Genomic DNA, 25783 nt, shown 5'->3' on the forward strand with positions numbered 1-25783 from the left:
TTTTGGGAGACACTAAAAGCTCCATTACTTTTAGAAACTCAACTATGAAAGTATTTAGTTCCCATGAAACTTATTTTCAGTATGTAAGCTCACTGATTTTGTTCTAAATAAGGGAAATTTTTAACAGCTCAATACAAAGAGTGAACATCCATGCTTCTGAACCATTGCTGATAGTTTTCCTCTTACTAGACCTAAACTTCTCGCACTCCAAACTTCTGTGCAATTACATGATCCTTTGCTGAAGAAGCTACTGCCAAGAACTTTCGTCAAGTCTGATATTTTTGCCGATATTAGTGCCCTCACATCGTTGAGGTTGAAAAATGATACGTAGATTTCCCCTACATCATTATAAGAATTACATTTAAAGAGAAAAGTCAACTTTTAGGAAAAAAGTGAGTTTTGGATTGGTCCAAGTCTACACACAAACAATGTACCCAAATAAGTGAGTTACAAATTTATTTACCTTATTAGTTGAGTTTTGATCCATGTGAATGCCACTTAAGATAATATATACACGTTTATAAAAATTATTGTCTGAGTTAACGGTTTTACTTAATATAAATCCCTTTCTGTATGAACACTTCGGGTATGTACAGATAGAAAAAAATTACTTGTTCATAAATCGCTCAATAGTTCAGCGATTACTATTGCAATCCATTAATTTGGTAAGGGAACAGAAAATCACTCAAGTTAGCAGTTAGCAATTTTATTGGACAAAATCGCAATTTCTAAAGCAATCCTCCTTGACGTACCTACGTTGGCATCCAGGTGGGCTAGAAGTAGGGGTGAAAACGAGTCGGATTAACTCCGACCCGACCCGCTATCCGACCCGACTCGGATCGGATTCGGATAAAAAATTTCTATCCGACTCGGATTCGGATAGAATTTTTAAAAAAAATTCGGATACGGATTCGGATACGGGTCGGATAAATTTTTCGGATTCGGATACGAATATCGGATATCCGTTTACCCGCATATTTTTTTAAATGATTTACAGTTTTTAATTTGCTTATTTAAATAATAAGTATTAATATTATTACTAATAATACATTATATATTATTTATAGAGATTAATTTCTCTAATTTTATATATTTGACGTACAAAAAAATTATTTGTTGTAAAACTCTTAATAATTTTGTGTTAATTATATTTAAATAAAACATTATAATTATTTTAAATTTAATCAATATCCGTTTAAGATCCGATCTTTTATCTGAAAATTATCCGTACCCGTTTAGTTAGGATATAGTTTTAAATTTTGCTATCTGTCCAATATCCGTATCCGAATCCATATCCGAACTAAAAATACAGATTCGGATATGGGTTGAGCACTATCCGATCCGTTTTCACCCGTAGCTAGAAGTCACCTATGTACTTGGGTAAATAAGTTTGTAATTCAACTATCTGGGTACTATGTTTGGTGTGCAGACCTGACGATAAAAACTTAATCTTATGCTACAACATCCAAGCATACAAATGATCTGATCAACAAAGAAGGAATGCTTCGAATATGCAAACCTTGTAGGAAACTTCAATTAGTAGAACCTTTGAGTTGCTTTTACTTGTTCAAGGAAGAAATGAAGAAAATTGATATGAGGAATGCAATGTAAATCGTGAATCAGATGCCAAAGAGGCCATATTGTCTAACAGGATTTGGTTGCGGAGTGAACCAATTCTATATATAAGATTATATATGTAAAAGTACTTGATTACATTTTAAATGAGAAAAATTAATATTAAGTTAAAATGCTAGAGTTTATTTACCTCTTCTACCAGTTGCAATCCAAGAACGGACTCCATTGATGATATTCACTGCAACAGAAGTTAGTTAGCTACTGTATTCTATGAAGCATAAGCAATAGTAATTTAGTTCATCACCTTTCTTGGAACTGATAATTGCACACAAGTTAGAGTAGCTGTTCACGAGAGTTCCATTCTCATTTAATCCCCATATCTGCAGTTGCAAGTTACAAGGCTCCAACATTTTAAAGGAGACAACTAAAACTAAATAAGATAAGACAATTCCCTTGTAAAATTACTATGTTCTTCTATGGGATAACTGCGAACAAATTCATCTTAGCAATGCTTTGAATCAAGTATAGTAAGTCATCTTTACAGTCACATCCACCAAAAAAAAAAAATCATCCACCCTTCTATTCTAAAAAAACACAATTTCTTCTTATCGATGTGAACTGTATCTTTTCCAAATAAGGGTTGATGTCAATCAAAAACTGACAAAGATGTGTATTAAGGATCAGTAGAAAAAATGAAATACATGATATGTCGTATCTATCTCCCACGGCACAAAATAATCTTTGATTTCAAGAAACTTTTTATTCATTTCTTGCCGATTTCTAGAGATATCATAATTTTTTACATTGCTTGGTTGTCTATATGTAGCGTCATGATATCTTCCGATTTTCATAATGACCTTTCTCACATGAAATAGGAGTCCTCAGTAAGGTATCAGTTCGAGAACCGGAACAGTTGAAATAATGCATTTGAGCCAACTGCCACACTTTTGCACTTGCATGGGTTGCCTGACATGCAATACAAATTCTGTATTTATTTAAGTTCTCCAAACTATTTTCTATGAATGAAACAGGAAGTTCACTCTTTCCATCTTTTATCTGATTCATGTGCAACTAGAAGATTAAAACTACGTTTTAGCATCTCTGTCCATGAACAGCAAATAGATGACAATCATATGACACAACATTATATTCAGTTGGCAATAGTTGTCAAAGGTTCTATTTTTGCGTGATAATGGGGTCTTACTGGAAATAAAAATCCCTTAACAAGGCCTTACAAAGAAATGCCTCTTGTTTGGGTGGGAAAAGGAATCGCATAAAGTTGTATCCTTACTCCCGTTTTCTCATCCTACCCAGCAAAGTAAGATAAGCAATGATGGATGATAACCCTCACCTTTTTCCTCCCCTCCTTACTAAATTGGAAAATGTCCATAATTGATACCAAAAGAGTAACTCAATCCATCCATTTCTCAAACAATAACAGTCGATAAAGGATAACACCCTCTCAAAGTCTCTGATGAGTGTGCTTATCAAGTTTTCTTATCCATGAATCTAACAAGTCCTTGATCTTTTAGGATTCTTAGATCAAACAACAACTAAAACTTCTTGGATCTTGATCTAGGACCAGTGGCATTGACCTACAATTTGTGGATATGAGAAAAGAGTAAGATCCAATTAGGATTTACACTAGCTTCTCATTTACCTGCACTCAACTGATCATATATAACTTGTGATAGTATATATTTAAGCACATCTTCAACTTATTCATCAACAAAACTAATCTTTTATAGCATTAGACACTTATATTAAGAGTAAAGTAATATCGAGGGTCGACTTTAGTGTAAACTAGAAACACGGATACTTCTTCCATACTATTGTTGTATCTTTGTTTACTGTATTGGATGCGATACTCGTCAGATACTTTCTGATATGTATTGGATGCTTCCTTAAAGTATCTGATTTTCTAAAATTAAAATTAATATTATGAAAGCTTTTCAGATACTTCTTAGAAACTTCTTGGTACTTCCAAAATCCCTATAAACATGAGTCAAATTGAAGGAAACTATTATCTTTCATTTCTCACCATATTTAGAAGGTTCTTTTTGTGAAAGTATTGAGTTTGTTTGTTTTCTTTTTATGATCTATATTAGCAATCATATTATAATGGTCAATTTCTTATGATTTATAGATTGAATTAACTTATTTATCTTCCTTCTATCTTATAGAAGTAATACACTATGTAATATACTGGACGCTTTGTTAAGAAAGGTACATGTACAAGCTACATAGCCAAGTATATCATATTCTTATTTTCTAAGATTTTTCATATTTGACAAATCCATATTGTGTCATATCTATATCCATGTTTCACAGGTTGCAAATAGAATCTTCATTGACCTAATTTAAAACCTCCATATTTGACTTGTCTTTTTATTTTTATTTTAAAAAATTTGAACATATAAAAGGATCTGACATGTATCTGTTGAAATATTTGACAAGTATTGTATCCTATTCAGTGTTCAATAGGATAGTGTTAGAATTTTGAAGTATTCGTGTTTCCTATATCCAGTTTACTTTAATTGTAGTAGGTTCAGGTATCATTAAATAGAACTAACAATTTCTAGACATATGAGAACCATTTAAACAATACGGCTTTATCTAGTTCTGGAATACATTATCTCATAAATAACATATAACAGGACATAAACAAAAGGACAGAGAAATTCACACTAACAATGATAAAAGGAAAGTACAGAAACGTCAATATTATTTTTCACATCATACCTGCTTGGCATGCCACCTGCAAGTTGACCAAGTATTCCACATCTCTGATGCACTACGTTTTCCATTTACAGATGCATCTAGACAAGCATCTGCAGTCTCCATACTTGATAAGTGAAATCTTCCTTTATATTCATGATTGTTTATAATATCTTCATCTCTACAAAGAGGACAGAACTAATATCAATAAGCAACTAAGATTATGTATGTCATATCTAACTCATATGCTAGAACAATACAATGATTCATACGATGTCAAAAGATTCTTCTTTATGCCTAAACAGTACGGGAGACTATCACTTGTTTTTGTGTCAGAATTCCAACATGTCTGATCCAAGCTCCCATCTTGTCTCACAACAAACCATCCTTTTGCCTTTTCATCATTGCAGCTGGTCAAATGAAGAACTTTGTCCTCAGCCATACGAATCTGGTTCTCCAACTTCTTAAGAGCAAGAATTTTACTTGCAGGATTCTCCTTGGCGAAAACATGATGAAACTGGTCATAATTGCAAAGGAAGTTGATCCACAGTTACATTACCATTTTGGTAGAGTAAAATGCTACTGCTAGGATGCTCTTTCTGGAGAACTTATTAAAAAGATATACAATGCCATAGATCAAGTACCTCCATGTTGTTTGTTGAGTAAGAGTTAATCTCCAATATGGTAGGGTTGGTGATGAGATTGAATGTAGTCCTATCAATTTGCCTTAAATCTCCTCCAAACATGAGAGGGGACTTGGCAATGGACCAAAGTGTCATCTGCATATAGTAATACAGCAGTACCAAGAAATCAAGTCATAATAATTGAGAAAATAAGCCATAAATGGGAGACCTAAGGATTATATACCTGGGTTTTCTGTTCATCAAGACTGAGTTTACATTTCCTATGAGGGCCTTCTTGTGCATCTGTTTTTATATACAGAAAAATTTCTGTATTCTCAATACACAATTGATTATGTGGGCAGTAGAACAGAAGAAAGAGGATGAGGCTTAATAAGATGGTCAATCATTGAAAGAAAAGACATTGCACAACCATGACAAACTGAGAAATTGTTCACAGTCAAACAAGGCAATACCAGACCATGCAATCTTTCTTAAATTCCTATTCCTACAATAATCATTTCCTGGCTACTTCCTTAAGAACATTATCATGCATCATGGAAGAATAATTCTTCTTGATTATATCATGTTGGATCACAATCAGCTTACCTCAAACAGACCTCGAAACTTCATTTATCATCATAGTTCAATTCGTAAAAATTTTGTCTTCGTGTTTGTCACTTTTTTCTTGATTCGCTGTGTCACGACCCAAAATCAAAATTATGACCAGCTATGCACCTTAATACACTTGAGATACACGAAGCCGTACTAATACTTCCTAACTGTACAATGACAAGAATAAATAAACGAAGAGAACCTACCTTATTAAATTTAAACTAATTGTAATGAACATAAAACAATGTCATTGTTTGTATCTCTAAACGAAATAAAATTAACAATTAATCTAAAACATAAGACTAAAAGAGCAGAAAGATAAATAGATAGGTCCTAAGTAGAGGTAGGGTCTCACTGCATCTTGCTTGGTCGCTATGTTGGCCATTACTTGAGATAATAAAAGAGAAAAAAATATCCATGAGCCAATAACTATAGCTTAGTGAATGGAATCCACTCAAAAATTAAATAAATTCTAAAATTTTGTAGTGTTAAATAAAACCCAAGTTCAACAATATAAATAACAATTCCAATAGGCATGCTATTATATAATGATAATGATAATAATAGAGAGTTATAACTTGTAGCCTTGCTTAATTTTAATATATTAACATCTTTCCAATATTTATAATGTTATTTGTCTCAATGGGTTTATACCCTGTGGATCCACATCAACTATAAGTCACCTCGAGATAACGCTCGGGACTTTTCCTCATAGCTGATCCGGTTAGGATCATTAGATAGTGTCACTATGTGATCAATACACCCTGTCTTTTTCACTAATCGTTAAGAGAAGTTAAAGTCACCTTAGAAAATTATTCATTCATCTTGGGACTATTCCCTAACCCCGCTAGAGTCACCTAAGAAAATCACCGCAATGATCTGATTTAAGATTTTTCTCTAGACTTCTTGATAGATTTGAGTCACCATGGAAAGCCGCAAGCAACCTATTCCAGGACTATTCTCTAAGTTATTCCAATACTAGTTTTATTTTTCTTTACACTGAAATTTATAATTTGCACAAGGTATGGCGATTCACTGAGTATAATGATTAAATGTACATAAAAAATGACACAGCAAAATTACACAGTCCGACAAAGCTACAAAGTAAAATATGAATAAATATGTGAGTGAACCCACTCACCTGAGTCTAGGTAAGATAATTGAAATCTCTAATCTCTAGTTCACGTGCTGAAAATCACCCACCACCTTTAAACAATACAAAAATAACCATAATTTAATTTTATCCCTAATAAAGTTTCTAATTTTTAAAACCAAATAAATGACAACAATGGGTTAAATAAAACCCATTGGATTAGACTAAGCTGCAGCTGGCCCACAGCCCACTCTTCCACTTAATGCTAGTTGGGCTGGGCTAGGGCCCAACCCAAAGCCAATAAGGAACTGGGCTGCAGGTCGGCCTGCAACCCATGACTTAATGTTAGAGGGTTGAGTCGGGTCTGCAACCCAGACCCGAACCCGAGAGAAGAAAATGATTAGCTTGGTTGAACCCTGAGCCCAACCTTTTTTTGTTTTCTTCCCCAATGAGATCGGTGAGGGAGAAAGAAGGGAGGAGGAAAGGGAAGGGAGAGAGAGCACTGCCGACAACCACTGTTGCCGACGACTTGCCGATCTCGCTGAAGCCTTCCGAGCGACCTCAACGACCAGTACTAAAGGAAGGAAGATTGATCATAGCGTCCAGCAGTGGGAGACTTCCTACCTATGGCCGAGCACAACCTAAGCCACGAGGGCCTCCCTAGAAGATATCATTGACATCAGGCTTAAAGCACGAAGCTTTCAGTGAGCGGTAGTGACCTAAAGCCGCTGGGCGACGAGGTTCACCGATGAGGCCGCAACACCGAAATTAGGTATTTCTAATTTACTCTATTAAACTAAAATTAAACTTGAGGGGTGCGAGAGGGCTTACGAAGGAAGAGCATGACGGTCCCTTATTACTCCGGCAATGCTCCGATGGTCCGAACCCACGTCGTGACTCCGACGGCAAGAAAGAAGAAAATGAAGGAGAAGAAGAAGAGGGAAAGGAAGCTGGGTGAAAAAGAGAGAATTAGAATTTAATTTATAGGGTAAAAATCTAAATCTAAATTAGATTTGGATTCGGTGAGATCTCTGCGGCCGCCTCATTGCTTGCCGAAGAGGGAGAGGGGAGAGAGTTGCACGTGCAGCGCACGTGCACCCTCTTCTCTCTCAATTTTATATTTATTTATTTATATATTATTATTTAATTTTTTTCTTAGTTCTTACACACTGTACCATCAATTTGGTTCTAGAGGAAGAAATTTCATTCTTAGCATTGAGCATTATTGTTGTGAGCGGCCGAATCCAATTTTACAGGTGTGAACTTATTTGATTACTTGTTAAGGATTAGTTTTTGTACTTTTTCTTTAGAGAAACAAGCCTGTCTTTAAATTTTTGTTCCAATCTTTTCTATGACTTAATGTTTTAACCTTTACTAGAATGATCTTCAAGTTTTCATGAATACAAGTTAAAATCATGAATAGCCATATCGGCAGCGTACAGGCATGTGGCACGAGGGGTGCCGTACGGCACCCCTCCTAGTAGCTTCGCCCAAGGTTTGTCGGATCGACCAGGATCGGCCGGTTTTAGTTAAACCGGGTTGTCCGACCCGAGGACATCAATTATTGATGTCCCCAAGCCAAGCTAGACCACTTTTTCAATTTTTTTACTTTACCTTTTTATTCTCACTCTCTCTTTCTCTTTCATTCTTTTCTCATTTTCTTCAAACCCTCTTACTCTTTCTAAGTTCTAACGGAGAGATCTAGCTCTGACGAAAACTCCGACGACGCAGATCTAACTCCGATGAACTCCGACAAACTCTAATATATAATTTTATAATTTTATTAAAAAAATTTCTCTTAATTATTTAATTTCTTTTAGTCTCTCTCTCTCTTTTCTTCTTTCTTCTTCTCCTTCACTGCATCATAATTTTTCATTTTTTTTGTTTTTCTTTCTCTCTCTCTCTCTAATCTCTTCTTCCTTTTCTTCTCTTTAGTCTTTACTAATTTTTTTCCACATAATAACTCTCTAAAATCCAAATTGTTCTTTCCTGAATTTACTAAAATTGTAACTACATATTTGCTGAATTATTTAATTTTCCGAAATTGAAATTAAATACCTGCTAAATTATTTAATTTGCTGAAATTGAGATTAAATATTTGCTGAATTATTTAATTTGGTGAAATTGAGATTAAATAGTTGCTGAAATTGAAATTAAATATCTGCTGAATTATTTAATTTGCTGAAATTAAGATTAAATATTTGCTGAAATTGAAATTAAATATCTGCTGAATTTTGCTGAAATTGAGATTAAATATTTGCTGAATTATTTAATTTGCTGAAATTGAGATTAAATAGTTGCTGAAATTGAGATTAAATATTTGCTGAAATTGAAATTAAATATCTGCTGAATTATTTAATTTGCCGAAATTGAGATTAAATATTTGTTGAATTTTTTAATTTGCTGAAATTAAGAGTAAATATTTGCTTAATTAAAATTTTAAGCATGACCATGAAAATATTGGCTCATCTAATAAGCAAAAGAGAAATGTTGGCTCATCTAATAAGCAAAAATAAAGATAAACAAGCTGCACAAAGAAGAGAGCCAATGATTCGTCAAGAATTGATGCATGACCATGAAAATATTGATGATGATTGCAGTGAGCAAGGTGGGGAGAATGAAGAGGAGAGACAAATAATGAGGGCAATGAAAGAAAGCAGAAATATATAAAGGAGGAAATGAGAAGAAACAGTGGTAGACTTGGTGATAGCTTTCAAAGATCTAGATCAATTTATATGTAAGAAAAAATAGAATATGGGGACAGTACTTCTGGTACTCTTGGTGTTATGAGTTTTATAGCAGAGTCTGAAAATATTGGACTGATGGATATATATCTTCAGAGAAAAATAAGTCATACACAGACTACTATCAAAACAGCTCTTAAAGAAATAAAAAATGCAAAGAAATATATTAGTAGAGCTATCTCTAAATTTTTCTTCTACAATCGTATTCCTTTCAATGTAGCTGATAGCCCTTATTATCATACCATGGTAAATACTATACAACTAGTAAGGTCTGGTGTTTCGCCTCCTAGTTTAAAAAATATTACTACTAAATATATTGACTCAGAGGTAGATAAACTTTACACTTATATTGAGACTTTTAAAAAGAATTGGGATGAGTTTAGTTGTACACTGATGTGTGATGGATGGACAACACAAAATAAAAGAAATATAATTAATTTCCTGGTGTCCTCAGGCATGGGGACAATATTTTTTAAGCCTGTGGATGCTACTGGTCATTTTAAAAATATAAATTATATTTTTCAATTGATAGATGAGGTAGTAGAAAAAATTAGTGAAAAATGGTTAGTCCAAGTAGTTACTGATAATAGGCAAATTATAAGGCTGCTAAACAATTACTGATAAAAGGATAACATTTATATTGGACGCCATGTGCTGCACATTGTCTTAATCTCATGCTAACAGATATTGTCAAAGATCTTGAAACTAATATAGTAATACATGAAGTTCAAAGGTTGACAAACTTTATATATAATCATGATTGGGTTCTTAATTTGTTTAGGCAAATAACTGGTAGTAGAGAGATTATCAGACCTAGCCTCACCAGATTTGCCACTCATTTTCTAGCATTGGAGAGCATAATACGATATAGAAATAAGATTATACGGGTATTTACATCAACACAGTGGTCTACAAAAATTAAAAATATGAAATATAAATATCAAAATTTAAGTGAGCTTTGAAGAACACACTCTTGGAAATACAATTTGGCATAATATTACAATTGTCACCGCAATATTTAAGTCTCTTGTTGAGGTATTATGACTTGTAGACAGTGATAATAAGTCTCAAATGGGTTTCTTATACGAGACTATAAACTTAACAAGAAAGTCAATAAAAAAATTATGGGCAAAAGTTATAGGAAATGGTGGAAGTTGATTGACTCTAGGTAGAATAAACAACAACATAGAGATATATACACTGTTGTTAAGCATTAGTTTATTAATTAATCTATTTTAAATATTTTGAAATTTGAATGCTTAAAAATTTTAAATGATAAATTTCTACAGGATATTTTATGAATCCCATATTTAAATTCTCTACAAATGTCAATAATGATACTGATGTCTTGTTGGGAGATAGAAAAGTAATTAGCAGACTAGAGCCTGATATTTATAAGCAAATCCTTTGTGATAAAGAAGTGAGTTATTATTCAATTAAATAATTCTATTATTATTTGTTTCAAGTTTCAATACATTCAATTTCTTATAAAATGTATTCAACTATATATTTTAGATAGAAAAATATAGATTAAGAGCTGGCCAATTTAGTACTACTAAAGTTGCTGCAACTATATCTCATAACAGTCTAGCTGAATGGTGATCCATTTTAATGGGAGGAAGCACCAAATCTGACACCAATAGCAAAGAAGATCTTAAATCAAACTGTATCTTTATCACAGTATGAAAGAAATTGGACTACATTTTTCTTGATCCATACAAAAACACGTTATTGATTGACAATAGAAAGATTAAAGAAATTAGTGTTTTGCCATTATAATATAAGATTGAGGAAGAGAAATTAAAAAAAAAAGATAGAAAATATTCAGTTGATTGATTTAAATCATGTTTTTGATAAAGACCCTTTGACTCCATGAATCAGAGAAGTGGAAGATATATTATTAGATGATAGAGATTACTCATAGTTAGATGAGGTATTAGAGGAGATCACGACTAGAGCAGAGGTTGATACAAATCGTTCGACAGCAAAAGATAATATAACTACTAGTGCTAGCGATAATTCTAATAATCCTGATGATACACCTGGTGGTGAGATCATCCCTTCCACATTTACTGAGGAAAGTCAATAAGACATAGAGATTAAAGATAGAAACTGAGGATGTACATGTTAGCAACATCGTTATCAAGATGTTGCTTCCTATAACTATGATTCATCAAGTATTTATATTTTGAAACCATCACATGATCCATATATTGATTATTATCCTCCTCAGTATCCTTAGCATTCTCAGACAGAAGATCCACATATTGATTATTATCCACCTCAAAGACAACAAGATTTATTTAATATGAACCAATCACTCTTTGGAGTACCAATCACTATTATTTGCAAACTTATGGTGATTATAATGAAGACAACTATAGGGATTTACGAGAGCCAGCTCGATATTCATCGAAGTATTGACTTTTGAGTAAGTACTTCTGTTTAATTTTTATGGCTCATATGTGAATAATTATTATTTTCTTATTCTTTTATCATATTTTCTAAATTTTTTTAAATTTTCCTGCATTTTTAAAAAAATAATTAGAATTTTTTTGTAATGAAAGAAAATTCGATCTAATCCGAGCAACCGATCCAACCGATCCGGTCGATACATATCGTTTCCCTAGAAAGCCAATCCCGATCCCAATTTTTTGAACCTTGGCTACTCCGCGACCTTATCGTCGCCGATTGCCACTCGTTGTCGTCGAGTCATCACTCACCCTCTCTCCCCCTCCCTCCCTCATTTCTTCCTCCCTCTCTCGAGCTAGGGCACCCGATGGGGGTGCAAACTTTGGGTAATGACGAGTGGTGAGCAATGACTACAAAGGTAAGTAATCCCTTACCTTTTTCTCTCCCTCTCTTACGGCACGTACCATGGCGTGCCGTACCGTGACGATAGTCGGCACGACCATCGTTGGTTAAAATAATATTTAAGACATACTTTAAATACATAATAGACTTCATTAGTGACTATTGGATAGATATCAAGTGAATAATCTTTTATGTATGCAGAATAAAAGAGGCTTCTAAATTTTTGTGAAATTTTTGTGTAACAGTGAATGAAATTTATATGAAATTGTTTATTGTATTACTTGATAAGTTTCAATTTATGGATTTTTAGTTCATCAATTAATTTAATGCCATTCATTTAATTTTGCAGATCCTCTTTAAAGTGTATCAATGTTAGGTTGACTTATTTGAAAATTGGAAAAATATGTATGTTGGGCTATTTGTAATGTTGTTGTAATGTTTAAATTGTAGTGGAATTGATGGTCACTTTGTTGATAATGGTACTACTGTAATTTGACCTTGTCCTTAAATTATTTTTCGAGTCATAGTGTAGGGTGGTTAAAATTACTATGTGAACAAGATTTATTGAAAGGTCTAAGCATGCATGTCATGAAATATTTCAGTTTAATTCCAAGACTGCAATAGATGTGTACAAGTTGCTTCTTACAAGATGAGCATTTATTATTTGAGATATTATATTATTTATAATGTTACATATGTTGTGCAATAGATGTTGTCTTGGCATTTGAAGAATTATTCAGTTTTCTGGTAAACTACATTTCAGTTTGTAATCTGCTGAGCACTAGAAATGTGGAAATGAGTGCTTCATGATATTTGTTAGTGGTGTTAATTTTTGTTAGAATCTTATGTTTCATGTTATTTGAAAGATAAATGATATTTGACATATAGATGATATCATTTATATTTGACACTAAGTCTATTGGTATGCATCACTTGCAGAAGCAATGGTCTACTAAAATTGTTATTGTTCAATATTTAATAGTAGTTTAATAGTTGTTTCTTGTTCTGTTTATCATTTACCTATTTTGATAAATACTATTGGTTTGTTTCTGTAGTGAATTGATTAGTTGATTTTGTGAGTTATCCTCTTTCATGTATAGATGATATTGAAAGATTCATTTTTATATTTGTATTCGATTAAGATCTGATTCGTATCCGGTTTATATTTGCATCATGTAATATTCGGAGGAAAAAAAATTGTTGTATGCGAGGCACGTGCCTCACTAATCTCCTCCTCTCCTTCTCTTCTCTTCTTTCCTTTTCCGACTCGTGGTAGGGTGATTACTGGATCAATAGTTAGTAGAAAAAATAGGTTACCTTTATCATATAGTGACACCTCCTGGTGACCCTAACCAGATTAGTTATAAGGAAAAGACTCGAATGTATTTAAGATGATTTCTAGTTGATGTGGATCATCGAGCATAGTTCTAAGTTGAGACATGTAACATTATTATAAATATTAAGATAAATGCAACATACTGATACGAAGCATGTTATAAGTTATATTTTACGTTATTATTACTATTGTCATGAACATGCTTAGTCATTTTGTATCACTGGATTTGGATTTTATGTTATTTAAAGTTATAAATTTTAGATTTATTTAACTTTTGAGTGAATTTTACTCACTGAGCTATAGTTGTTAGCTCATGGAATCTCTATTCTAATATTTCAAGTATTGGTCAACGTGACAATTGAACGAGATGCACCGGGACCTCACCTCCATTTAGAATCTTATTATTTTATCCATCGATTGTATTAAACATATTATTCTAAATCATCCGTTATTTTAGTTTAATTGGAGACATATTAATGATAACATTGGTCTTTTCTTTATTGTTGGATTATATTTATTGGAGTTAGCTTTTCACATAGATCCCAGTTTCGGCCAATCCATATCTGGGCCAAAACCAGCTGGCACTTTAGCAGGCCTGCTGCAAACTAAATGATATTTAGAATTTTATTTAATTAAAATAGTTCGATCCAATACAGACGGCCAATACGACCGATATGGTCGATATGGCTAATACGTATCGTTTTTCCAGACAGCCGATCCCTATCCCGATACCGATTTTTGGAACCTTGGCTTTTCATAATTAAATTCTTGTCATTTTGGGATTTAAAAAAATATTAGTGAAAGTGATGCGGACATCACTGATAGGACGCGATGGCATGTGTACCAGCGCAGGAGGCGCCGACAGTTGATGATCCCTCCTATAGGGATCTAGTTCTGATTTTTATTTATTTAGGGTGTCTTTTGTTTATTTCCTATGTAGGGTGTTTTTTGCTTAATTCCATTGTAGGTCTATATATAGACCCATTATATTTTCTTTGGAACTTAATGAAAGTTTATGTGATTTGTTCTCTAAAGGATTTTAGTGTGAAACCATTTCTTAGGGTGGAGGTGTAAAACCCCATTTCTTCCCTTCTTATTTCTCTATTTCATCTTTCTCCACCACGTTTTGCATCATTTTGGTATCAGAGCGAAGAATCCTAGTTTATGGACGTCCCTCCTCCCGGGTTCTACGCCGCTCCACATGGATGTCCCTCCTCCCGGGTTCTACGCCGCTCCATATTTGTTCTTCGCACGACCAATCGCTCCACGAACACCGGAACGTCAAGAAATTCGGCGTACAACGAGCAAAGAAATTACCGTCGACGAAGAACAACAAGAATCTGTTGTCATAGAGGAATCGCTACCGTATGGTCAGGTACGTGCTCTTTTCCATGTATTAAATATTTTTGGGTCATTCTTTTCTAGTATCATCTCTAAACTATTATCAATTCCTGCTGTCTACATATAGTGAGGGAGAGGCTACATAGAAACCTTATATGCTTTAGTCCTGATATTAAGAGATGAACTGTGCCAAATAGAATATTAGTATTATATTAATTTTTGGAAAAAAATTTAAAGGGTTTGGCATTTATTAAATGTGACTTTTGTTTAAAAACCATTAAGTCCTGACATTAGTCTTTGAATCTCCTGAATAGAAAATCTAAATTCAATTAAGTACTCATTTTTAAGATTTTCTTGATTGCATAGCATATCATCTCATATCATTTAGATTAAGACATTTGTATTTGGATTAAATATAGGAGACGTCTGCATTCCATTTAGTTAGAATATTATTTAATTTTATTTAAATTAGCAAGCATAAAATTAAAAAAATAATAAAATAATAAAAATAAAAATAAAAAAAATTATATATATATATAATATATAAAACAATACCTAACTCACTCATTGCATTTTAGTGTATGCCAACACGTAGAGGTAAGGCTTATCTCCTCAGTGATTATAGTGAGTCCAGCAGTAGCAGTATGGATCCCGAACTTAGTAAGAAGTTCGACGACATTATGAGACAACTAGGTACCTTAGCTCAACAAATCAGAGATACTCAAGATACTTTGCTTGGGTATCAACGGGTGACCGATGAACGACTATATAGGGTAGAAAGACCCCGTGAGCACACCGCTCCTCAAAATAATCACCGCCCTGACCTTGAATGTGGTGAATCTCCCACTCCTTTACCTCGTCAGCATTTTCAAGGGAATGAGCGAGATCCTGATGAACGGTACCTTCGAAGCATTAAAATTGATGCTCCGATGTTTGATGGTCGTCTAGATCCGCAACACTTCTTGGACTGGATCAAAGACATGGACCGTTAGTTTCCGTAAAGTCAGGTTTGCTGCCATGAAATTGACTGGGAAAGCAAATCAATACTGGACTAACGTTGAGACTCTTCGTGAGATTAGGGGTGAGCTTCCAATTGAAATTTGGGTTGACATGAAAAATGAACTAAAACGTAAATATCTCCCACCTTCCTATTACCCTAAGCTTCTAGACAGATGGAACTGACTTACCCAAAGGACTAAGTCAGCTAAGGATTACGTTGTGGCCTTCGATGAATTGCTTATTCGGTGTAGCGTGATCGAATCAGAAACCCCTATGCAAATCTTGTCCAGATTTAGGGCTGGCCTACGTGAAGAATTGAGAAGTGAACTTTTTGCTCATAATGTTGATACTTTGGAAAATGCCTACAGCTTAGTTCAAGACTTAGAGGAGTCTAGACCTAACCACATCCTAAGAAATCATGAAACAAGACCTCAAATTCATAAATCCTCCACAGCTCCTCATCAAGCCAAATCTACCAGTCAATCTTTTAACCGATCTACCCCTAGCCCTTCACAATCCAAGGTAGAATACAAAGGTAAAAACATCGAGAAAGACTTTTCTCAGATTAATCCTCGAGTCAAATGCTATAAGTGTCAAGGCTATGGACATGTTGCTGCAAATTGTGCGAGCCCGTATAAAATAAGTTTAATTGAGGAACCCTTCGAAGAAAACTCCGAGCAAGACTTTGATGGATATGTTCACCATGTAGACGGGGAAGAAGGGGATTTTGAAGATGAAGAGGAAGAAAATACCCTAGGATGCCTGAGGCGCATAGACTCCACAAGGTTACATGTTGTTAGATGTGCCCTCTCTCAACCTAAAGTCAATGATGATTGGAAGCGCAGCTCCATTTTCCACACGTTCACGAAAATTGGAGGTAAAAATTGTAAAGTAATTGTGGATAGTGGCAGCTGTATAAATGTCATGTCCTCCACCATTATAAAACTAAACCTGAGAGCGGTTTCCCATCCTAATCCTTACAGGGTTTCGTGGATCAATTCAACCACGCTGGAAATAAAAGAGCGTTGTTTGGTTCTAATTGAATTCACGACTTATAAGGATAAAATCTGGTGCGATGTATTAACCATGGATGTGGGTCAAATTATCCTTGGAAGGCCTTGACTATTTGATAATGATGTGCATATTTATGGCCGTTCAAATATCTGCATGTTTGAACACGAGGGTAAGAAAATCAAGATTCTTCCATCACAGCCTAGAGGTGGTAAGATGGAAAAGAAGTCTGATCCCATCCACTCGGACAATAAAGTCAACTTAATTAGTGCGAGAGGCATTGAACATGAGATGAGTAAAGGAACTCCTATTCTGATTCTTACTGCTCGAGAAATTCTGACTGAGCCTAGTGAATTGATTCCTTTTGAAGCCACTGCTGTGATTGAGGAATTCTCGGATGTCTTTCCAGAGGATCTCCCGGATGAATTGCCACCAATGAGAGAGATTCAACATGCTATCGATTTCGTCCCGGGTGCATCTCTTCCTAACTTGCCTCATTACAGGCTTAACCCAACTGAACATGCTGAACTCAAACAGCAAGTTGACGAGTTATTGAGAAAAGGCTTTCTAAAGGAAAGCCTAAGTCCTTGCGCGGTTCCCGCATTGTTAACGCCAAAGAAAGATGGAACCTGGCGCATGTGCGTCGACAACCGCACTATTAATCGAATAACGGTAAAATACCGTTTCCCTATTCCTCGTTTGGATGACATGCTGGACATGATGGCGGGGGCCACGATCTTTTCAAAGATAGATTTAAAAAGTGGCTATCACCAAATTCGTATACACCCTGGCGATGAATGTAAGACTGCGTTTAAAACAAAAGATAGGTTATATGAATGGACAGTTATGCCTTTTGGTTTAACTAATGCTCCGAGTACATTCATGAGAGTGATGACTCAAATATTACGACCTTTTATGGGACAATTTTTAGTCGTATACTTTGATGACATCCTTATCTATAGTCGATCTCGGGAGCAACATATAGATCATCTTCGTCAAGTCTGTGCTGTCTTGAGGAGAGAGCAACTGTATGCAAACCCTAAGAAATGTACGTTTCTAACAAACAAAGTTGTTTTCTTGGGTTTCATTGTTTCATCTGAAGGAGTGTCTGCTGACCCTGATAAGGTCAAAGCTATTAAAGAATGGCCTGAACCCCGTACCATAAGAGACGTGAGAAGTTTTCATGGACTCGCTACCTTCTATCGTCGGTTCATCAAAGGGTTTAATACCATTATGACTCCAATAACAAAATGCCTCAAAAAAGGTAAATTTAAGTGGTCAGCAAGTGCTACCAAAGCTTTCACTGAAATCAAAAAGAAAATGGTGGAAGCCCCTGTTATGCGACTCCCCGATTTTACTAAAGTTTTTTAGGTCACTTGTGACGCTTCTGGAGTTGGTATAGGGGGAATCCTGAGCCGAGAGGGCCATCCGATTGCCTACTTTAGTGAAAAGCTGAATGAAACTAGACAACGATATACCACTTACGATAAGGAATTTTATGTTGTGGTTCAATCTCTTCGCTACTGGAGATATTATTTGCTTCCTCAAGAATTCGTAATCTTCTCTGACCATGAAGCTCTTCGCTATCTTAACTCCCAGAAGAAGCTTAATGCTAGACACTATAGGTGGGTCGAATTTCTCCAGGACTATACGTACTCCTTGCAACACAAGTCCGGAGCGGACAACAAAGTGGCTGATACACTGAGTCGTCGCATGATTCTTCTTTCAAGGATGAATGCAGAAGTAATAGGATTTGATAAAATCAAAACTGAATATGAATCATGTCCGGATTTTCATGAAGTTTACAATTTATTAAGCAATGGAGCGACTCAAGAAATTGATGGTTTCATCTTGCAGGACGGCTATCTGTTTAAGTCCCGAAGGTTATGCATTCCCAGCACCTCATTAAGAGAATTTTTAATTTGGGAATTGCATGCTGGGGGTTTAGCTGGACATTTTGGGCACGCAAAAACTATTGAAGCTACGGAACATCGATTTTTCTGGCCAAGCTTAAAGAGAGATGTTATGAGACTTATTAGTCGATGTCATGCATGTCAACTCGCTAAGCAGCGAAAGCAAAATACAGGATTGTACACGCCTTTACCGGTTCCTAATTGCCCTTGGCAAGATGTTAGTATGGACTTCGTACTTGGACTTCCAAAGACCCGAAAACATGATTCCGTTCTTGTGGTGGTGAATCGATTTTCAAAGATAGCCCACTTTATACCCTGTTCCCGAACTTTTGACGCCTCTCGAGTTGCTAAAATCTATTTTGACGAAATCGTTAAGTTGCACGGACTACCAAAAACTATTGTATCAGATAAAGATGTAAAATTCACTAGTTATTTTTGGAAAACCCTATGGCATAAGATGGGAACTAAGCTTCAGTATTCAACTGCTTTCCACCCACAAACTGACGGGCAAATTGAAGTAGTCAATAGGAGCCTAGGTAACCTACTGAGAACTCTTGTCGGCGAGAATCTAAGAGACTGGGATCAAAAACTGCCAACTGCTGAATTTGCATATAATAATTTTGTTAATAGATCCATAGGTCTGAGTCCAACTGAGGTAGTATATGGTTACAAATCTAGACAACCTATAGATCTCATTCCTATGTCCCATCATCATAGGTTGTCTGGGTCTGCATCTGCATTCGCATCACATATTCATAACTTGCATAAAGAAATCAGTAATAGAATTGCTCAAAATAATACTAATTATAAAATTCGAGCTGATCTAAGAAAGAGATTCAAATAATTTAATATTAGAGACTTTGTGATGGTCCGGATACGTCCGGAGCGGTTTCCACCTGGAACTGTTAAAAAGTTGCATGCACGAAGTGCTGGGCCTTTTAAAATTCTCAAGAAAATTAATGATAATGCTTATGTTCTAGATCTCCCTAGTGATTTCGGCATCAGTTCTACTTTTAATATTGAGGATCTAGTAGCTTATAAAGGTCCAGATTTTACTCCAGATAACCCACTAGATACTGAGCCTACCTATGAGCCTGTTTATGAGAGACCCTCTTTACCTCCACTTCCCAATATTCCACCTAACACAGCAGACGAAATTGATAAAATTTTAGATGATGAAATTATTTTAACTAGAGAAGGTGGATCCTAACGGTATCTAGTACGTTGGAAAGGACGACCTACATCTGATGACACGTGGCTTAATCGTCACGATTTGGAGATGCATCACCCTGATACCTTAGAACAGTATGAGAGCAGCAGAGCAACACACTCCACGGAGTCGACTTCTCTCCCACCCGGGGAGAATGATGCGAACATCACTGATAGGACGCGATGGCGTGTATACCAGCGCAGGAGGCGCCGATAGTTGATGATCCCTCCTATAGGGATCTAGTTCTGATTTTTATTTTTTTAGGGTGTCTTTTGTTTATTTCCTATGTAGGGTGATTTTTGCTTAATTCCATTGTAGGTCTATATATAGACCCGTTATATTTTCTTTGAAACTCAATGAAAGTTTATGTGATTTATTCTCTAGAGGATTTTAGTGTGAAACCATTTCTTAGGGTGGAGGTGTGAAACCCCATTCCTTCCCTTCTTATTTCTCTATTTCATCTTTCTCCACCACGTTTTGCATCAGAAAGCTTCATGTATTTCAAGTGTATTGAGGTACATAGCCAGTCATGATTCTGATTTTAGGTCGTGACATATCAGGTTCGTATTCTTATCCGTTTAACATCCGGTCTATATTCAAAAACTATTCGTATCTATTTAATTAGGATATGATTTCAAATTTTGCTACCCATATAATATCTATATCTATTTAGTTAGAATACAGTTTTAAATTTTACTATTCGTTCAATATTCGTATCCAAAAATGTATTCGAAGCAAAAAATATAGGTCTAGATATGAATTGAGCACTATCTAATCATTTTTCGCCCTTATTTCTAATACATAAAAAGAGACTTGTTTTGTAAATATCCCAATTTTCTCCCTGTAACTTAAAGGGGTATGGATCCAAAGAAAACCCCACTTCTAGCTTTATTTTTGCCACAATGTTTGTAATGTATACCTTTTGATCTGTAGGTTCCAAATGAAAACTTCCAAGTTGATCTTAATTCAAAAATTTTAAAACAGTTACACCTCAATTCTTGCTTGATTGTTTGCTTCCACTATAGGACATATATCTAATATCACACTTGATGTAACTTGGGGAATACATAAGATGCAATCAGGTGGTAGTTTTAGGAACAATCTGAGATTTAGAAGATAAGAACGTAAGAAAGCATATTAGAGTTACTCCACAAAAGAAAAAAAAAGTTGAGAAAACTAGAAGAAAAGAAGGGAATTCATAGACCCTTAAACAACCCTAAAATATATCTTCAAAAAAGAAGAAAAAACTGGATGGCTTTCCTGAAGGTACATAGTATGATTGAAGGTACCAACTAGAAATTAGCATGACATGCCCAATTTGAATCAAGGACTCAAAATAGAAGCACCTTATAAAAGTCCTTTTGGAAATATAATTTTAAAGTTGGCCTTTATTATTAATTAAAATAAGTACCTTTCTTTAGTTTTTAAGACCTATTGCAAACAAAGAGATATTGGTCATCTATCTGACCATTCCAGTGCTTCCAATTGCAAGAGAGCCTTCATATTATAAAGTAGTCAAGAAACATAAAACGGCCTTGTTCTACAAATTATCATAAGCTGATATTACTATCAAACTTTGTATATCCTTTATGTGTTATAAAGCTGAATGTATGACTCTGTGCCATAAACTCATCATTCGAACCTACAAGGACAGTGGGAAGTCGTTTAACACTTATTCATATAAGGCACGATGAAGCACCAATATAAGTAGTCACTACAAAATGCAACTCGTAATTAGATTGAAACTAACAACGATTTTCATCAGCTCAAACTATTTGTACCCTTGAACTTCAAGTGCCTATAACTTTTAAGTACTCTAAGTCTCATTACATCTGCCCTACGAATCCAATGGATATCTAAAGTAGGCCATTAAATGGCCTTTACACAATCAAATTGTCTGATCAAGATCTTAGCTCCTGATCTTAAGTACCTTGCATGTTAGGCCTTCAACCTGACTCAAAACGGCCAAATATTGTAGCTCTATCCTCATATATGAGGATACAATAATATTAGGTTAATCATTTGCATGAGAGGCTGTGTCATCTTTTCTCCATAAGAAGAACTTGGCAAAGCCATAACACACAAGAACTAATTGGTGATGAGATATTAGGCACAATCTCATGGTCTTTGTATATTTGTATAGTGAAGAGTGTTAAGGGGTAGTATAAGCCCTATTACTTACTTAATTTTCAAGCATGATATTATCAAGTTAAAAGTTTTTTAATCTGTTGAGGAAGGCTGCATTGAACCACCAATGAATTTATCATGATGTAACCAGCTCCTAAATAAGTAAATATAACTAGGTTTCCCCATGCCTATCATTAATTTGCATCACTTCAGTCTTCATATCATCAACTATCCAACTATAGGCCCATGTAATTTAGATCAAAATGGTAAATATCAGGTTATTCTGATCAGAAATCCCCTGCATACCAGCAGATCCTTTCTTTATAACTTTTATGACGTTACCGCAGTGCCACCGCAGCTTATTGAAATTCTTTTTTTTCTTTTGTTACTTTGTACCTCAAAGTTCATATTACAAAATTTTATGATTTTTATATAGTAGATAATAAAACCATAAACTATAGATTTATCTAGTAAAGTACTTATTGTGCACGACAGGTAAGCTAGCCATACTAATATGTTTATATTCATAACATGACAAAAAATGTTTTGCAGAACTACTGAATTATCCAGAAGGGGATATCAAATTACTTGGGTCAGTGAGCCACCCAAGTGGTAGCATGTCTAAGTCAGGCCAAGACCTTCCATGAAATCCCTTGGCTCCAATTTTCTTGGCAGCAGCAAATTCCCTGGATCAGAATAAAAATTTGTGCGGTTAAAAAGGTCATACATAAAGCAATGCAGTGAGCCAGTAAAATTAGAAATTCATACAAGGTATATCTGACTAGGAAAAGAGAATCATCTAATAAGAACCAAAATATATTCAAGGCCTTCATCTACCTCGATACATCAAAATGAGCTGTGACATCTGGCCAAGTATCCCAGTCGTCCGCAGTTATCCTATACATATTGACAGATCTAGTAATGTCCTCAGCCATGGATGGAGTCACGCTAGTTCCAGGAGAGATAGAGAATACCACTGGGCGTTCAAGCTCTTCTAAGAGCTGCAAGCCATATAATTATTCTAGATAAGTATCAATTTCAGTAGAATATCATCTGAAACGCGGTTCCAACATTATCAGGTTCTTATGTACCTTAGATACTGCAATTATCTCCTTCGATTCGAAGTCGCCACCAAAGACACAATCGAGTTTCACTGAGAAGAAAGAAATGTGAAGATGAGAACAAGCCAAGCCTGGATGAAAGCCCAAATGGCTATTTCACTCTTTTGGCCATTTTTTTCTTACATTAGCTCTTCAAGAACACCAGAAATAGGTATGTTAACGCTATCAACTATTATTCGAATAAGTTTCCTCACATATTACTGCATATGTCTATTGAAAGTTAAGCGAGAAAAGATAATGCAGAAGGGTGTCCAATCAGTACCAAAATCAACGCCCCATTCGGCATACTGTTGATACAGGGATTTTAAGAATGCTTTTCCAGCTGCTAAATCAGTATTAACACTCATAAATCCATTTTCCATCCATGCACATGTCTTATGTCTGAGACCTATATCATTTGCTGACCATTTTCGAGCACCCTCCTCATAACCAACTCCCTGAAAAAGGAAAGAAGATCACCCAAAAGAAACAGTATCAAGTTCTAAGATACTTCTTGCTAAAATAATGGCCTTGTCTTATCTTGACCAGCAGCCAACCAGGAACTTTTTATTAGACTAGACATAACTGAACTACTATTCTCACAGGAATAATAATTCTAGTAGCTAAAAAGAAGGTGTAAGGATAGCTTGATATTCACTAGAATTATATAAATAGATCCATTATTTCCACAAAGCTGGATATAAAGGAAAAAATCTTGAAATGTTCCATTAAAGAATAGACCTGGTTTTCCTATTGATTTTTAATTGAAAGGCTTGTAATATGCATATTTATTGTACAATATAGTCGGTATCCATTTAAAGACTTAAAAGGTTCATTAGTGAAGCAATCAGTTGTTATTTGGCTAGATTGGAGGAAACTTTAAATGGGATAGGGTTTAACTAAAGAAAATACACATTCTAGAGTTAACCCACCATAGACTATGCAATCGGAAGAAGAAAGATACCGTGTGGACATCTAAGATGGGTTTGCTGGCATTGACTGCCTGTGTACTTATTCCTCTCATAACATGAATACCAAACTTCAAACCCATTTCATGAACCTTCTCTGCAACAATTTTGAACCCTTTGCCACCTATAGATGATGGCCATCTCTCGGGGTCAGGAATCGGTCTCCCCCATTCATCAATATTGTCATAACCATATGAATCAAACTGTGCTCCCTTCTCGTTCTTTCGATACCATAGGAAGTCCACCACAACATACTAATGAAAATCCACAAAACAAAATGTTAATATATATATATATATATATATATATATATATATATACATATAAATCTTGAGCATCTTCCTTCCAGCAATAGAAATTTAAATGCTATTTTAGATTATTTAACGCATTAAATTATATGGACCTAACCTCATATCCGTATGTTAGCAGTCTCTCAGACACAATTTCAGTATTATTCAGAAATTCTGCTTCATTTATAACCCACGAGAAGGAATCATAAGAATTCCATCCCCTCGGCGGCGTCTTGGCAAGTTCCAACTCTCCATTTGCAACAAGAAATCCCCTGAAATTGTTGCAGAGACAACCATGCAAAGATTCACGAACTGAACAGATTCAAAATTCACTCTCAATCATAAAAACAGGTATCCATCCTTCCAGTGACTTGAGAATATGACCTTCTTGCAGTAACCAACAAGGAGAAATAATGATTGCAGAAACCAAATTTATCAAGTAAAAAGTATTGCAAGTGTCCTAATATTATGGCTATTATTATGTAAACTATTCCCAGTAACTGCAGTTGATGAAAAAGGCAAAGCAGCTACAAACCCGCAGGAGAAGAGTTTAGGGACAAGAAGAGGAAGAAGAAGAAGAAGAAGAAACACAGATTCTCCCATGAATTCAGGAAGAGAAATCGCCAACCGAGCCTCACGATTGTTGGAACGAGGCGTGCTGGGGCGAGTCCGGTTTTGGGCCAAAATATTGGTCGGACTTTCGGGCCTAGGCGCGTGCCAGTTGCACTGCAGGCTGTTCAGGCCAGGTCTTGGAGTGGGAGAATTAGGGCCAGCTTCGGGCCGGCATGGGTAGTCGTGATCATCGGGCGGGCTGGGCCGAGTTCGGGCTGGGCTTTTTGGGCCAATCTGGCTTAAGTATTTGTTCATGGTCCGACCAACCAATCACTCTAGCCGGGTCGGGTTCGGGCCGAGCTAGAATAGTCTAGAAGCCCGTTACCACCCGTTGGCCCGTGAGAGATCGGGCTATAGCCGGTCGGGGCAGGCCGAGTCGGCCCGACCCACCAATCATTTGACCCAACCCACATTTTAGCTATTTTTAGAATTTTTTTTACCATTAGCTTATTTTTTAAAAAAGAAATATTTATGTTCCTCCATTTTTAAAAAAATAATAATAAATTAAAAAAATTAAATGTGTGCTTGAAAGAAAATATAAAACGGTACAGTACGAACTTTTTAGTTGGTTTTTACTGCAGCAGAATGGGTAAATACTGTAGCAAAACGGGCGGACCTAGTTGCGGACCAAACGGGCGAACTTCTGGGCAGGCGAAGGGCTAGCCCGTGTCGCCCACAGGTAGTTCGGGCTCGGGCC

The 25783-nt window shown here is 35.4% G+C and overlaps 1 protein-coding gene across 2 annotated transcripts; it reads right to left on the reverse strand.

Moving 5' to 3' along the window:
* Positions 1–25187, reverse strand: LOC140772633 (uncharacterized). 2 transcript variants are annotated; one of them, XM_073114794.1, is made up of 14 exons: positions 25010–25187; positions 24593–24746; positions 24181–24438; positions 23500–23674; positions 23208–23269; positions 22954–23117; positions 22705–22802; positions 5161–5219; positions 4938–5072; positions 4554–4810; positions 4318–4474; positions 1880–1955; positions 1766–1813; positions 1–338 (listed from the first exon to the last, which is right to left on the reverse strand). In XM_073114794.1, exons 1-14 carry the CDS (start codon positions 25075–25077, stop codon positions 121–123), a joined length of 1929 nt encoding a protein of 642 aa, XP_072970895.1. In that variant the 5' UTR covers positions 25078–25187; the 3' UTR covers positions 1–120. The 2 variants fall into 2 exon arrangements, with proteins under 2 accessions (XP_072970895.1, XP_072970896.1); XM_073114795.1 differs by having other exon boundaries at positions 4566–4810; positions 25010–25185.
* Between the last annotated feature and the right edge of the window lie 596 nt (positions 25188–25783).

Source organism: Typha angustifolia, chromosome 12, assembly GCF_048772165.1.
Source record: "Typha angustifolia cultivar Huaian chromosome 12, ASM4877216v1, whole genome shotgun sequence".
In the NCBI taxonomy this organism is placed as follows: Eukaryota; Viridiplantae; Streptophyta; class Magnoliopsida; order Poales; family Typhaceae; genus Typha; species Typha angustifolia.

Bases quoted from the DNA above. Each gene is read 5' to 3' on its own strand.
- LOC140772633 (XM_073114794.1), bottom strand. From the start codon at position 25,077: ATGGGAGAATCTGTGTTTCTTCTTCTTCTTCTTCTTCCTCTTCTTGTC. The intron at 23,118-23,207 runs GTACATAAGAAC...TATGGCTTGCAG, and splicing joins AGATAATTGCAGTATCTAAG to CTCTTAGAAGAGCTTGAACG. The intron at 1,956-4,317 runs GTATGATGTGAA...TTGCAACTGCAG, and splicing joins GCAGGTGGCATGCCAAGCAG to ATATGGGGATTAAATGAGAA.